This window comes from Girardinichthys multiradiatus, chromosome X (assembly GCF_021462225.1).
Source record: "Girardinichthys multiradiatus isolate DD_20200921_A chromosome X, DD_fGirMul_XY1, whole genome shotgun sequence".
Classification (NCBI taxonomy): Eukaryota; Metazoa; Chordata; class Actinopteri; order Cyprinodontiformes; family Goodeidae; genus Girardinichthys; species Girardinichthys multiradiatus.
In genome coordinates this window covers 13779053-13794740 of record NC_061817.1, presented here as the reverse complement: position 1 = coordinate 13794740, position 15688 = coordinate 13779053, and the positions used below count along the sequence as shown (strand labels likewise).

At 41.0% G+C, this 15688-nt stretch overlaps 1 protein-coding gene across 2 annotated transcripts in view; it reads left to right on the top strand.

Annotated features, from left to right (window-relative positions):
• The window catches only part of LOC124863515 (glutamate receptor ionotropic, NMDA 2B-like), a 246203-nt gene that overhangs the window by 139325 nt on the left and 91190 nt on the right, over positions 1-15688 (top strand). For both annotated transcript variants that reach the window (XM_047357915.1, XM_047357916.1), the window contains 2 exons: positions 9347-9490; positions 10374-10644. In XM_047357915.1, the coding sequence (XP_047213871.1) occupies positions 9347-9490; positions 10374-10644 (415 nt within the window). The remainder of the gene's footprint in view (positions 1-9346; positions 9491-10373; positions 10645-15688) is intronic.

The window sequence follows — 15688 nt, the reverse complement described above, 5'->3', positions numbered from 1 at the left end:
CTTTATAGGCAGGACAGAAATATGCATTGCCAAAACCCTCCCAGCAACAGACTCCATTGGCTCTCTGGCTTATACCTTCTTATCCCTGTTTTTATCTCATTTCCACTTATACACTTACAGGCAAAAACCTATACTATGCATATATCCCCACAACTTATTGAAGGTGCCAATATTATGACTAAAGGTTTATATTTATTATTATCCAATCAGAATTTACAGTGTTCATATCCGTTGAGCTTCACCATGAACTTCACTGTATTTTATTAGCGTTTCATGTAATAGATCAACAGCAAATCATTTTAAAAGTAGTGCATAATTTTAAAGTGGAACGTTTTTACAAAAAAAAAAAATCTTGAAAAGGTACCGTTTGTAGTCTTCTGGGTGTAACATCTGGTGCTTTGCAAATTGATTCCTTTCTTTTGGGGTATCACATCAAAGGGCACTTACATAATGTAAATGCATACCACATTTTGTGAAAAAAACCCTAACCATATATCATTTTTCTATAGGATCTGAATTAGGCAATGCTTTCAGCATTGTTTTAGTTTACAGTAGGTATTGAGTTTGGGGCTGCGCGGTGGCACAGTGGGTAGCACTGTTGCCTTGCAGCAGGAAGGTCCTGGGTTTGACTCTCCGCCGAGGGCCTTTCTGCATGGAGTTTGCATGCGTTGGTTCTCTCCAGGTACCCTGGCTTCCTTCCACAGTCCAAAAACATGACTGTTAGGTTAATTGGTCTCTTCAAATTGCCCGTATGTGTGAATGGGTGTGTGCATGGTTGTTTGTCCTGTGTGTCTCTGTGTTGCCCTGCGATGGACTGGCCACCTGTCCAAGATGTACCCCGCCTCTTACCCATAGACTGCTGGAGATAGGTACCAGCTCCCCTGCGACCCACTATGGAAGAAAATTGTTATTGAAAATGGATGGTATTTGTTTTGACCACGGCAATTAACCAAATACCCCATTTAAATGCATAAAATGGTGAAACCTTTGTTCATCTTTGAACTGAACTAAAGTTGTGTCAGTTATAAACAGACAGATATTTTGTATAGGAAAAGCATCCTAGCAAAAGGGAAAATGTTATTTTGCAGTCTTGTTTTTTGTCTCTTTTCTTCTTGGAAAATGTCCAACCTTTTAAATCTTTGAGGAAAAAAAAAACATTCAGTACAGGATAGATCACCTGTTTCCAACATACAATCCCAGGTCTTTAAATGAAAGGCAAACAATTGGTTGAAGAGGTGGAAAATACAATTGCACTAAAAATCTTAAAACTGCTGATTTTTTAAACCAACACTGGCAACATATTTTCCCAACAAACTGGTTTGCAGTTTTACCTGTAAGAAGGTATCTTTAGCCATGTAATATGTTATGTGCCTTGTAAAATACAGCGTGCATTTTTTCAGCCCCTTTTAATCTGTTACCCCTAAATCAAATATAGCACAACTAACTGCCTTTACAAGGCATCTACTAAATAAATAACTGTGTGTAAATTAATCTCATTATAAATCCAGCTGCTCTATAAATGCCTCTGAGGTTTGTTAGAGAACATTAGAGATCAAACAGCACCATGGAAACCAAGGGAGACAGCAAGAAGGTCAGTGTAAAGCAGGGTTAGGATATCCAAAGATTTTAACATCTCACAGAGCTCTGTTCAATACCTCATCTGAGAATGGAAAGAGTGTGGCATAACTGCAAATATAGATATGGCCATCCCTTCCAGGGGTGTCAAACTCCAGTCCTTGAGGGCCAGTGTCTGTAAGTTTTTCATGGCTCCCACGGCCAACACATCTGAATCTAAGGACTTAATTACCTCCTTATGGACTCAGGCTCTACAGAGTCCTGCTAATGGCCTAATTATGTGATTCAGGTGTGTTGACAGAAAGATGCATCTAAAAGTTACAGGACACTGTCCCTTGAGGACTGGAGTTTGGCACTTGTGGTCTAAACTGACAGGCTGGGCAAGGAGAGCATTAATCAAATAAGCAGAAACAAGGCCCATGGTAACTCTGGAGGAGCAGTAGAGATATAGACCTCAGGAGGGAGAACTTGTTAAATGGATAACTGTCCAATGTGATGTTCAGAAATCTGGCCTCTATGCGATAGTAGACATAAAAAGTCCTGTTTATAGTCATACAGGGAAACAGCAAAGATGTGGAAAAAGGTAATTTGGTCAGAAAAAAACTAAAATCTTTGGCCTAATTCCAAAACACCCCATGTGGTGGTGATGGAAAACTAATACTGTACATCATTCTGAACCAACCCCATCCACTGTGAAAAATGTTAGTGGCACCACCATGATGTGAGGAGACTTTTCTTCAGCAGGGATCGGGTCAGACAGGTCAGAGTTGATGGGAAGATAGATGCAGCTAAATACAGGGCAAAACTGGGAGAACACCTGTTCACATGGGAAACCACGTGCACCCCACACAGCTTCGAAACCCATTCTGAACTTTGCCAAGCTGAGAAACACGCAGAGCACAGTGTACCGGTGAGGATGCCACGCTGCTCCTTGTGGCCAGTCAGAAGGATTCCTTATGAACTGATCACTGCAAACAGATCACACGGACTTTTGGAAACCTCAAGTTGTTTTTGTAATTTATTTTGATTTGAAAGACTGCCGTACTGTTTGCCACCCAGGGTCAGGTGAACATGAGGTGGTTGCTGTTCTCAGCAGCTGAACAGGACTAAACAAGAGATGTTCACAGATGCTTTCCATCCAATCTGACTAAGCTGGAGCTATTTCTGGAAAGATCAAGCGAAAATGGCAGTCACTCAATGTGATAAGCTGTTATATAAACATACATACAGTACATACATATGGTATCTAAACCTGTAGCTGTAATTGCAGTAAAAGGTAATCCTACAAAAGACTGAATACATCTTTTTAGATGTGTTTATGCATGGGCTTTCACTCTGCTTGCAGTGTGCAAATGTATTTTTATGTGTTTGAGTTTAAAACTATTTAAATGTGTGTATGTTTGTGTGTCTGTGAGTGTGTGCGTGTGTCGTCTATGTGTGTTTTTACATATTTTATAGGAAGAGTGGTAGCCAATCTAGTTCTTTTGCAGCCAGTGATGTGCCCCTGTGTGTGTAATTGAAATACCTGAGCTATTGACTTTCCCTAGCCTTCAAATCAAATAACTGCTTCAGGAGTGTGTGAGTGCACTCATTTGAAGGCTCTGGGGCAGAGCAAGCAACCACGGCACACCATGGCCCATCTACCATGGACTACTCATACAAAACGAACAAACACACACACACACACACACACACACACACACACTAAACTTAGCGTCCTACTTTGGTCAGACCTGCACAAATGAAATAGAAAATTAGGCATGAAAATGCATCTGCATTCATTAATGTAGAGATTGTAAGTACAGGGATTAATGGAGAGGCTGAAACATCTTTATCCTGAAAACACAAGCACACCCAGGTTTCCCACAGAGGCGGACACCCATGTCCTGCTTCTGTCGTCCCCTGTTTGACAGCAGCAGTCCTCTGTGGTTGGGCGGCTCAGGCTAAGCCGCCTCCCTTTCTGTGTAAACGGCTGGCCGTCTGCCTGACACACACACACACACAGACACACACACTTCCTCCAGCGACTCCTGGCTCTCTGCCTCTTTCCTGCTCACCCATTCCATACAGGATCACAGCCATCTGCCAGCATGGCCCCCCCTCTCCTCCATTCATCCTATTGTCACCACATTGTCCTCTGCTCCTGTCCCTCTGGAGGCTTCAAATCTCAGCTGCCTTTTTTGGACATCTCTGTCTTTTATTCCTGCTTTAGTTTCTTTCTGCTCCTCTCTGTTCTCTTATCTGATCCCTCTCTGTTGGTTTTCTCATGTTGTCTTTTCATTTATTTCGCCAGATCTCTCTATTGTTTTCTCCCTTGTCTCCACCAAGCATTCATTCTGCTGCATCATATGGTGTAGTAACGTATTGTTTTCCATGTACAGTAGGCAGCGCTGATGTCTGCTGTGGATCCACAGAGAAGACAGTGACCAGCTCAGCGGTCTATTCAAAGCCATCCTAGCCAGCTTCCTCCATCTGGCTGACCGCCTTTCTACCCCTCTGGGAATTTTAATACTCACTAATCGATCACTTTGTGCCAACAGAGGTGATAATGTGGCCAAACCCTAATTGTTGTAGCTGCAAATGAAGAGTGGTGTTGTGCAGGACTTAATTTCAGTCAACTGACTTCCACCCTTATCGTCAGGGTTCCTTTGCAGTCTGAAAAAGTCTGGAGAAGTCTGAAATTGATTTTTATATTTTCCAGCTCTGGATAGGTTTAGAAAAATATTAAAATAGAAAAATATTAGTATTTCAAGATTTCATTTCCTACCCCATTGCTTAAAAATTGTGTCCTCCCTGCCCTTAGTGTTATCAACTTTGGGTCCGTTCTTTCTGTATGATTCCTTCTGCTCTTTAGCTTTATGTCCTTCCTTTTCTGCCCCCTTGCATACTTCCTTTTTTCTATCCTTACTTCCTCCCTCTCTCCCTTTTATCCTTCGTTTTGTAATTGCTTGTGTCCTTTGCTTCTTCTTTTTTTATGGCCTCTCTTCCTTTCTTGTTCCCCTATGTCCTTGGTACTTTCCTTTTTTCTTCTATCATTATGTCCTTTCATCATTCCTTCCTCATATGTTTCCTTTTTTTTCTTCCTTTCATCCACTTGCACTTCTTCCCTTATTTCTGTCTTTACTACTTCCTCATATCCAAAATTCCTTATTTATGTCCCCCTTTTCTTCCTTGTTTCCTTCCCTCTCACTTGTATCTTTCCCTCCTTGTGTGCTTCTTCTTTGTATCCTTGTATCCTTGTATCCTTCCTTCCTTCCAGTTTTCTATTTTTACAGCTCCTGTTTGAGCAGGTGCTTTCCTTAAGGCTAAAATAATTCCTCAGTCTTCTGGACTCAGTTTGTTAGGTGGTGCTTTAAAACCGCACTTATGAAGAGAGACATGGAGAAAGGAACCCAGGGGAAAACGGAGAGGTGGGGGTGCATAGTGACAAGGGTGCTCTGCAGAGGATAAAAGGGGGAAGCGGGAGAGCGCGAGTCTGGAAATTCAATTATAAGTGTGCCCTGGCCATGATTCCAGTGGTATTAATGGGTACAGCACAGCGGAAAAGGAGATAGAGATGGATGAAGAATGAGAAAAAAATAATATGAACAGAGAGAAATGGAGGAATGCACTGAAGTGAAAATGGTTAGATGATGCAAGGTCAGTGCTTGTGTGTCTCTATATCTTCATCTTAAAAGAACTTGCAATAAACAAGAAAAACTCACACATACAATACATTAATTTCCTTTTTAGAGTGTATTCGAACATTGGAATTTATATTCTTATTCCACTTATTAAACTTTTAAATTACCTGACTTGAAACTGAATTGAATGAAATAATTCCTAAATCCTTAGTAAAGCATGAACACAAGTTGATTTAAATCTGGCCCTCCAGGGAGCACTAGGTTAAAGAGATAGTTCAAAGCTTTTAAAGTCAGATTCTGTTATGAGGAATTGACCAAATGATATATAACTTGCTTTTGATAACCCTCCCAGTTTCTTTGCTATATTCAAACAGTGATTAGCTCCTTAGATAAGGATTAATCTGAGCAGCTGTAAGACCAAAGCAGACTAATGTTATGTTGAAAAAGCCCCAATCTCAAGATCAGCTCAAGCAAATCCCATTTTAGAAAGCTCAACGCTTTCTAAAATAGGAAGCAAATCTGTAAAAATGACCAGTGCATTTAAAACACCAGTTGTAAAATGGGGAATGTGAACCATCTTGCGCCTGAGCAACTGTCTGCCATATTGTAAGAGTAAAACAGGGGAAAAGTCAATAAAGTAGCATTAACTTGAGACATTATCATATTTTAATAATATGCTTAACATGCTTTGTTTTAAAGCGCATGTTTTAAATACCATGCATAAGTAACTTTAGATCTCTGTGGACGTAAACATCTCATGGAAACATTGCGGGTTTATAAAGTAGTACTATGTCATTTTTGTTTGGAAGCCAACTTAAAACATTTTGAATTGCCCCTTTATTCTCATCCTGGTTTCCCTGATGTTAAAATTCAGTATGGTCTTCTGTTTTTCCAGAAGGTTTTAGAAATGCTTAACATAACAGTACAGTACAACATAACAGTAATGGTAAAACATGATCAGTGCATCCTATTATCATTCTAGAGTTTGCAACTAGATTTTGTTGGGTGGTGCTTAGTTTTTCACAACCTTTTCCAGTCTGGGCTCATCTTTGTTTCATAAATGATGACATGGTGGAATCTGCAGTGTGAGTCTTTACACTTGAGGTTAGATTTAAATAATTTAAAATCCAGATTAGAAGATGGCAGATGGTGTATTTTCTATTTACCATGACTGTACATAAACTTTAAAATTTGCCTGAAGGGCAGACATTGTCATTCTTGCTTTTCCTTTTCAGATATGTTTGGGCTTGTAGCTCAAGATAGTAATATTCATTCTCACATCACTTGCCAACCATGAAAGAAAATAACAATAGTTCAGTCTCCACCTCAAATGTGAGCTTATAAAGCAAGTATTTTTATGGTGATTAATGTAGAGAGGCAAAAAACGTCAGGAGGATTGGGATCTGAAGTTGTAGCGCAGAGACTAAACAAGCTGGCACCATACCCAGAGATTTAAAATTATTGTTTGGTTAGTCCAGTCAGAACGGGTTTGCATAACGACAAATAACCACCAGACATACAGTCACCGGCCACTTATTAGGTACTCCTGTCTAACAGCTTGTAAACGCAAACATCTAATCAGTCAATTACATGGCAGCAACTCAATGCATTTAGACATGTCTACATGGTCAAGACGATCTGCTGCAGCTCAAACCGAGCATCAGAATGGGAAAGAAAGGTGATTTAAATGACTTTGAATGTGGCGTGATTGTTGATGCCAGACGGGCTGGTCTGAATATTTCAGAAACTGCTGATCTACTGGTATGTTCACTCACTACCATCTCTAGGGTTTACAGAGAATGGTCTGGAAAATAGAAAATATCTAGTGAGCGGCAGTTCTGTGGGCGCAAATGTCTTGTTGATGCCAGAGGTCAGATGAGAATGGCCAGACTGGTTCGAGCTGATAGAAAGGTAACACTAACTCAAATAACCACTCGTTACAACCAAGGCATGCAGAAGAGCATCTCTTACAACACGTCGAACCTTGAGGCGGATGGGCTACAGCAGCAGAAGATCACATCGGGTGCCACTCCGGTCAGCTAAGAACAGGAAACTGAGGCTACAATTCGCACAGACTCACCAAAATTGGACAATAGAAGATTGGAAAAACGTTGTCTGGTCTGATGAGTCTCAATTTCTGCTGCGACATTCAGATGGTAGGGTCAGAATTTGGCATCAACAACATGAAAGCAGGGATCCATCCTGCCTTGTATCAACGGTTCAGGCTGGTGGTGGTGGTGTAATGGTGTGGGGGATATTTTCTTGGCACACGTTGGGCCCCTTAGTACCAATTGAGCATCATGTCAACGCCACAGCTTCCCTGAGTATTGTTGCTGACCATGTCCATCGCTTTATGACCACAGTGTACCCATCTTCTGATAGTTACTTCCTGCAGGGTAACGCGCCATGTCATATAGCACAAATCATCTCCGACTGGTTTCTTGAACATGACAATGAGTTCACTGGACTCAAATGGCCTCCACAGCCACCAGATCTCAATCCAATAGAGCATCTTTGGGATGTGGTGGAACGGGAGATTTGCATCATGTATGTGCAACCGACAAATCTGCAGCATCTGTGTGATGCTATCATGTCAATATGGACCAAACTCTCTGAGGAATGTTTCCAGTACCTTGTTGAATCTATGCCACGAAGGATTAAGGCAGGTCTGAAGGCAAAAGGGGGTCCAACCCGGTACTAGCAAGGTGTACCTAATAAAGTGGCCGGTGAGTGTATACCAGAGCTCCCTTTTCTTCAAACAACTATAGCAGGAGAACACTGAAAAAAGAGGAATGTCTGGAGAGTCAAAGATGTCAGCAAACATTTTTTTCTGACAGAGGTCACATAAAAGTAAAAACTTGAAAACAAAGTTTTTTCTTACCTGAGAAACTTTATGCTCACAAACAACACCCACTGCTCCATTAAAGGTTCAGCTGCTAACTATGCCAGAACTATATGTCTTATCTATGAGATGAACTGTATTATGCCCTCATCCCTCAACCAGGGGTTGTTTCTTAACTTAAATTAAAATGTTTCCTTATGACCCAGAGGGAAAACATGTTTTCAATTGAGAGACTGTTTTGGTGGGTGTGGAGAAACATTGTCACTCATTTACTTTGTCAAACCCCACCTTTTTTCTTGGGTAATAATATTTGGGTAACATAAATATGCTCAGGTGAACTGCAGCAATTGGCAAATCAGCTACTCATGCCAGTCACTTGAACATCATCTCGGCTTTAGCATTTGATTTTGAAAGAACCTCAAAGACATTTCAGCGCCTCTCAGCTAGTCTGGTCATTGAACTCACATACAGCTAAACACTAAACGCACAAAAAAATTAAACTCGTTTATATGAATTGACCCATTTGTAGTATGGATTTCAAAATAAACACGCTACTGTACATTGTGTAAACAGGACTCTCAAACAGTGACTCACATACACAACAGCAAGCTGATGATGCAGAACTCCAAGGCCGTGTCTAGACTAATACTTCTCACCTCCTCCTCTTCTTCTGTCTGGCTCAATGTTCTGATGCCAGCACCAGTGGCAACAGGCAGGCTTGAAGTGTTTAAGAAATGTTTGTTTAAGAGTCTGCTAGATTACACAGCTTTTTTTATTTGGTGTATGTTCTGTATCTGTCAAACTGAGATTTAACACTTCCTGGGTATGTGGTCTGTACGTGTTTGAATTTTCTTTACAATTTCTGCAGGGTAAATGTGTCCAATTTTATGTATATAATATCTTTCTATAAATCTGATGTTTAATAATTTACACTGACATTGTTTTGTTGGTTGTTATCAAACAAACTGATAAAAATGGCTGATAAGATTAAAGACAGCAGCTTTGAGTCCACAGAATTTGTTCCAGCCACAAACTCATTAAAGGCGTCATAAAGGGAACTAATGAAAATCATGACCGGTATCATTACAAGTCCACAGGAGTCCTCTTGTCTTTCTCCTCTGTGAGCCAAAGAATAAAGGCAGCTAAATTAATGTTCGCTCCAATAATGTTACAAAACCCGCCACTGTCCTTCAAGTCGTGGCCATTCTCCTCTGTGTGTAATGCCAAGTAAATTAAAGTCCTAGCCAATATTGTTGCCGTTTACACTCAGTCTTTGTTCCTTTGTGTGTGTTTCTGTTATTACTAGGACGACAACTCCATGTTCTTTCAGTTCGGCCCCTCTATTGAGCAGCAGGCTTCTGTTATACTGAACATCATGGAGGAGTATGACTGGTACATCTTCTCCATCGTCACAACGTACTACCCCGGTTATCAGGACTTTGTCACCAAGGTAAGACCGCTCAGCAAAAGGAACACGCAGTTACAGTGCGTTGCAGAACAAATAATACCCCATGAACTTGCAACAACTTTCAAAGTACTTTATTGACACATTGTGATATACACCAACACAAAGTAGTGCATAAATGTGAAATTACATGGAAAAGATACATAGGGTTAGGGTTAAAAAAAAACATCGGAAAATTGTGGCTTGTGTTTCTATTCAGCACCCCTGAGTCAATAATTTTTCTCAAACAGTATTTTACATCCAGAGACGAAATCTTTTGCAAATTCTCTTTTGTAAAATTGCTCAAGCTCTCTCAGATTAGATGGAGTGCATCTGTTAACATCATTTTTCAAGTCCTGTCGCAGATTCTCAGTTTAATTTAGGTCCGCACTTAACTTGGACATTCTAAGGTGAACCGCCGCCCCCGATCAAGTCATTTTTTTAGCCTCTTATAGGTTTTTCTCCATAATATCCTATAAATTACCTTCATTCATTTTTTCATCAGCTATGACCAGCTTTCCTTTCCCTGCTGAAGAAAAGGATCCCCACAGCATGATGCTGCCAACACAATGGTTTAGAGGGTGTATTCAGAGTGATGAGCAGTTAATGAACACACAGGTAGACTATATTTAACAAGTAGATGACATCTGAAGGCAAACTGGACCCTCTTTTAGGGTAGCATTAGTCTGAATGAAAATGCAAATCGCTCTTTCATTAATTTGTATAAATAAAAACTATTCAAACTATCATTATTCTTTTGGCTCTGGGTATTTTCGCCCCCTTCGCCCACTTTGCCACTTACTTACCATGTTTTCACAATACTGCCTTTTTGTTAGTCTATGTAAATGGAGTATTTTCCAATAATCTTTGGTCTCCCTGCCTGTCTCAGATCCGAAACACCATTGAGAACAGCTTTGTTGGCTGGGAGCTAGAAGAAGTTCTTCTGCTTGACATGTCAGTGGATGATGGTGATTCAAAGATCCAGAACCAGCTGAAGAAACTCCAGAGCCCCGTGATTCTTCTCTACTGCACAAAAGAGGAGGCCAACACCATCTTCGAGGTGGCCCACTCTGTTGGGATCACTGGTTACGGCTACACTTGGATTGTCCCTTCGCTGGTTGCTGGAGACACTGATGTAGTGCCTGCGGAGTTTCCCACAGGTAGGCAAAAAAGCTGAGTCAGATTCTCTGAATTGAATGTATTTTCTCTGAGAAAAGTCTTAATCCTTGAAGTTAGCTTGCTTTGAGTTTAATGTCTTCCACCTTGTATGAGAACAGTTACTATGCATTGCCCTCTCTTTTTTTAAACTACATCTATTCTGCAGCCATAATCTAAATAAAACAAGCTGAGTGAACCACAACCTATTTTTGAGTCAGCACCTACCAGTTAAGAGAGAGTGGTCTATCTCATTTATGAAACAATGAAATAAAAAAATAAAAATAAAAAAACAGATTTTACCACCAATTGTAAACAAAATTTGACCTGGTTCCATGTACCATAAAAGCAGCTGATAGTATCTGTTTAAAGCCATCATTGTCTCCCTTTTAGTCTGCTTTGTACCACATAAGCAAAGCTGAGAACCAATTACTTTAATGTGGATTTTAAGTCTGGATATTAAAACATTTTGTTCCAACACAAAAAACAACAAAAAAAGAAAGAAAGCGACCTTTTTGTAATGATAAGGTAGAAGCCTTTTTTTACTTCGTCTCCTCCCACATCACCACTGGATGTCACTCTAACCTTTGAAGGTCAACCAAAGTGACTTCCGAGTTGGGGCGCATTAAGCACTCAACCTGCACAAGCAATCTGTCTGGCACACCTGTCAGGCTGCCAAATGTAACACAACTTACAGCACTCAGATGTGGACAGACTCTTTTTGGAAGGCCATTTCCCAGTGGGTGGCCAAACCTTTCAGTGTTAGGGGTGTATCTGCCAATCTAAGCAACAGTTCCTTCATTTCAATCTGCTCCCCTCTCTGTGACACAGTAAGGCTGTATATGTACACGGTGGTACACATGAGCGTGATGATTTGTTGGTGTTTGGCTTGTTGATTTACAGTAATGATTAAACCAATGCCTGTCCACAGCAGTTTCAGGAGGTATGGTTTTCCATAACTGAAACGTTTTACCTCTGCTTCCCTATTTGACACCTGTGGATGGGTTACTCTAAATGAGAGTGTGTTAGAGCATCTGAGAGAAATAATGGATTAATGCCATCCAATGTGTTGTGTGTTTATGCTGTAGTGTGTAACTTGCCTGGTGGACCTGAGTGTTTTTGCGTTGGTCTAGGTAACCAAAACTGTTGGTTCATGCTCCAAATGAGAGTTCACTTTGCAAAGTATGATCCGTCACCATACTGGTTATTTAAATCACACAATGACTTTTCTCTTGATTTATGTGGCTAACGAGATAATTGTGTTGTTTGTGTACTGCCTGACTGATTGCTAAGTGGAAGTGTGGAGTGGCTGTTTACACCATACACCCTACACCACACCTTGTTTTTTTGTTGTTGAAACTGAATTATTGTGGCATAAATCAAATGGGACGTAATGACAAATTGTTGGCAAAATGTCAAATTTACATTTTTTGTATGATGAATAATACAGAATGTGCCAAAACACGTTAGTCAAGCATTTTTGCAACAACATCAAATGGAGAAGAAAATGTATAATTCAGGGTAAATGAAATATTCTGAAACATAAGTCAGTTTGTAAGTGATCAAGCCTCTACACACTGCCCTGCTGCTGCATGTTAGGTACAGTGCCAGGCAAAAGTGTTAATATCCCTTAAACCATTCCACATTTTGTCATTTTAAAGCCACAGCTTTAAAAATGTTTCAATAGGGTTTTAGTTGATAGATTAGGGGTGTCCAGAGTGCAGCCAGGGAACCATTTGCAGCCCATCTTCTTTAGTACCAGTTACCATTAAAAACCAGATTTGACTGCATTGTGCTATAAACAAGATTGAATTAGAATAATGTCGGCAACTGAATTTGAATCTGTCCACATATATATATATATATATATATATATATGTCCATATCATCTGATTTCTATCATTCATTTTTTGTTGCTTATTTGAGGAATGATACAAATCTGGTCTTGGAGGTCTTTTGTTTTCAATTAAAAGGAAAATTATTACTGATAAATTCAAATGTTTTACAATGGAAAATATTAGGTACAACACAAAGTGTTTGTCTTTTTATAACCACCCTTTTTGCATTTCCTTTAAATTTTATACAAAACTTAACCACATCTATCCAATGACAAAGCAGATTTTGGTGCACCCAAGTCTGCTTTTAAATAATTTATTAAATGTGGCTAATTAAAACAATAAGATCAATATGATGATTGGGATTTATTAAACAATTTGAATAGATAATTCAGCCCCTAAAGTCACCAATACCACATTGCACCTAACCCCTTTGGCCCCTCCCATGGGTGGTGAGCCCATCAGAAGGGGGACCCACGTTTCCTCTTTGGGCTGTGCTGCATGGGTGAAAGCCCGGCCACTAAGCACTCGCCAGTGTGCCTCACCTCCAGGTCTGGCTCCAGAGTGGGGCCCCAATGACCTGTCTGGGCGAGGGAATGCTGTTTCCATTCATGGAAATCATCATAAGGGGTCTGTGTGCTGCGCTTTGTCTGATTCCTCACCTCGGACCTGTTTGCTTTGGGTGACCCTACCAGGGGCATAAAGCCCCTGACAACATAGCTCCTAGGATCATTGGGACACTCAACCCCCTCCACCACAGTAAGGTGACAACCCAGGGAGGGTGGCGGCCAAAGGCGGAGACCTTGGTGGTCTAATCCTCGGCGGCAGAAGCTGGCTCTTGGGACGTGGAATGTCATCTGTGGTGGGGAAGAAGCCTGAGTTGGTGCATGAGGTAGACAGGTTCCGGCTAGAACTAATAGGGCTCACCTCGACGCATGTCTCTGGCTCTGGAACCAGTCTCCTTGAGAAGAGTTGGACACTCTTCCACTCTGGAGTTGCCCTTAGCGAGAGGCCCCAAGCTAGGGTGAGCATACTTGTTGCCACCCATCTCAGTGCCTGTACGTTGGGGATTCACCCAGGTGAATGAGAGAGTCGCCTCCCTCCGCCTACCGGTGGGGGGACGGGTTCTGACTGTTGTTTGTGCTTATGCATCAAAAAGCAGTTCAGACTACCCACCCTTTTTGGAGTCCTTGGAAGGTATGTTGGAGAGCGCCCCTCCGGGGGACTCCCTTGTTCTGCTGGGGGACTTCAAGGCTCACGTTGACAATGACAGTGAGACCTGGAGGGGTGTGGTTGGGAGGAAAGGCCCTCCCATTCTGGGCCGAGATGTGTTTTGTTATTGGACTTTTGTGTGTCATGGATTGTCCATAACTGACACCATGTTCAAGCATAAGGGTGTCCATATGTGCTATTGGCACATATGGACACTGGAGGAGTTCATGTATCTTGGGGTCTTGTTCATGAATAAGAAAAAAATGGAGCGGGAGATTGATAGATGGATTTGTGCTGTGTTAGCAGTGATGTACCGGTCTGTCGGGGTGAAGAGAGTGCTGAGTCAAAAAGTGAAGCTCTTGATTTACCGGTTTATCTACGTTTCTACCCTCATCTATGGTCATGAGCCTTGGGTCATGACCGAAAGAACGAGATCACGGATACAAGCGGCCGAAAAGAGTTTCCTCCGCAGGGTGTCTGGGCTCTCCCTAAGAGATTGGGTGAGAAGCTCAGTGATCTGGGAGGGACTCAGAGTAGAGCCACTGCTTCTCCACATCGAGAGGAGCCAGTTGATGTGGCTCCTGGACGCCTTTGTCTTCCTTTTGTACTTTTAAACACGGTGGCAACCTCACTGAAGGAAAATGTATTACACTATGAGTGTAAAAGATGGAGATCAGAAACCAATGAACAAATGTGTAATATAACAGTTTTTTTAACTTCAGATGTCACTAAAGCGATGTTCACACTGCAGGTTTTGATGCTCAATTCTGATTTTTCGCAGGAGTCTGACTTTCTTTTCGTGGTCATTCAAACTACTGATTAGATGCAACTTTAATAAGACTTCAGTCTGAACGGTTCATGACCCCAAAGCAGAAGAAGAATGTAGACTTCACACAGCAGCGCCACTGTTTACGGAAGTAATAATGGATGCCACCGTCTCTGTGTTATTTTTAAGTTATAGAGTCGACAATATTATAACCACATTATAACAAAATAAAGAAAGGTAAGAAAAAAGAGACTTCTGCATTTGAAGTCTGTGTGGATGCGTTGTCTGAACCAGGACAATGCCTTAAAAGTCAGATTAAATGTAGCATGAACGTCGGATGCATATCCGATTTAGTACCACATATAAAGGTGGCACAATTCAGAATTTTTCAGAAGCGGAAAGGTCAAATTTTTGCATTTCCATCTGCCATGCAAGAGTCAGATTAGTGTATTTGCCTGCAGTATGAACGTAGCCTTAGTTTAAATGCAAGGCGGCCATATTAGATTTTGAGGTCTGGCTTGGTGAGAAGCATTTGACATTCTGTTACCTTTTCCAACTACAAAAATATAAATTTAAACTTATAGGTAAAGAAACAACACATACAGCAAGTTAACTGCATTCTTCAACCAATAATCTACTGCTAATGAATAAGAAAGCTTTTTCCTTATTTTTCCTGCCTTGTACAACTGTTTTGAAAAGTCTTTACAACTTTGTATTTGCTTAAGTGGTGTCTGTAATAAAAAGTCTGGGAACCACTGTATTGAATAATCTGAAAGTCTTATCAAAGTGCAGAAATGCTCATATCCAGATGATACTAATTATTTTCCAAAAGCATTTTCATGGAAAAGATAACAGTCTTCTTTGCTAGGTTACATTTTCTATTGTAATACAGAAGGACACATAATACTTGCCCAGTAAATTCATTCAGCAAGCTTTTATCTCTTCTCAACTTGAACATTAGAGGAACCACATGATGCCTTCAGGGGCATTCAAGCGCACCAACCTCTAAACAAACATGGGGGGAAATGAAACTGTGGCATAGCATGCAACTAATGATTTGTGGTTCAGAGTTCAATAAAAGGTGCATGCTAGCTGTGGGGATAAATAGGTCGCTTGGTACATTTAATAATTTGCACTGTGTGTGAAGAAGTGTCTCGAATTATCAGGGGTAATTCCAGTGATGCCATCGCCAAGTTGTGCTCCTGGGAACCTGCTTGCTGCTCTGTCAAATTTGCA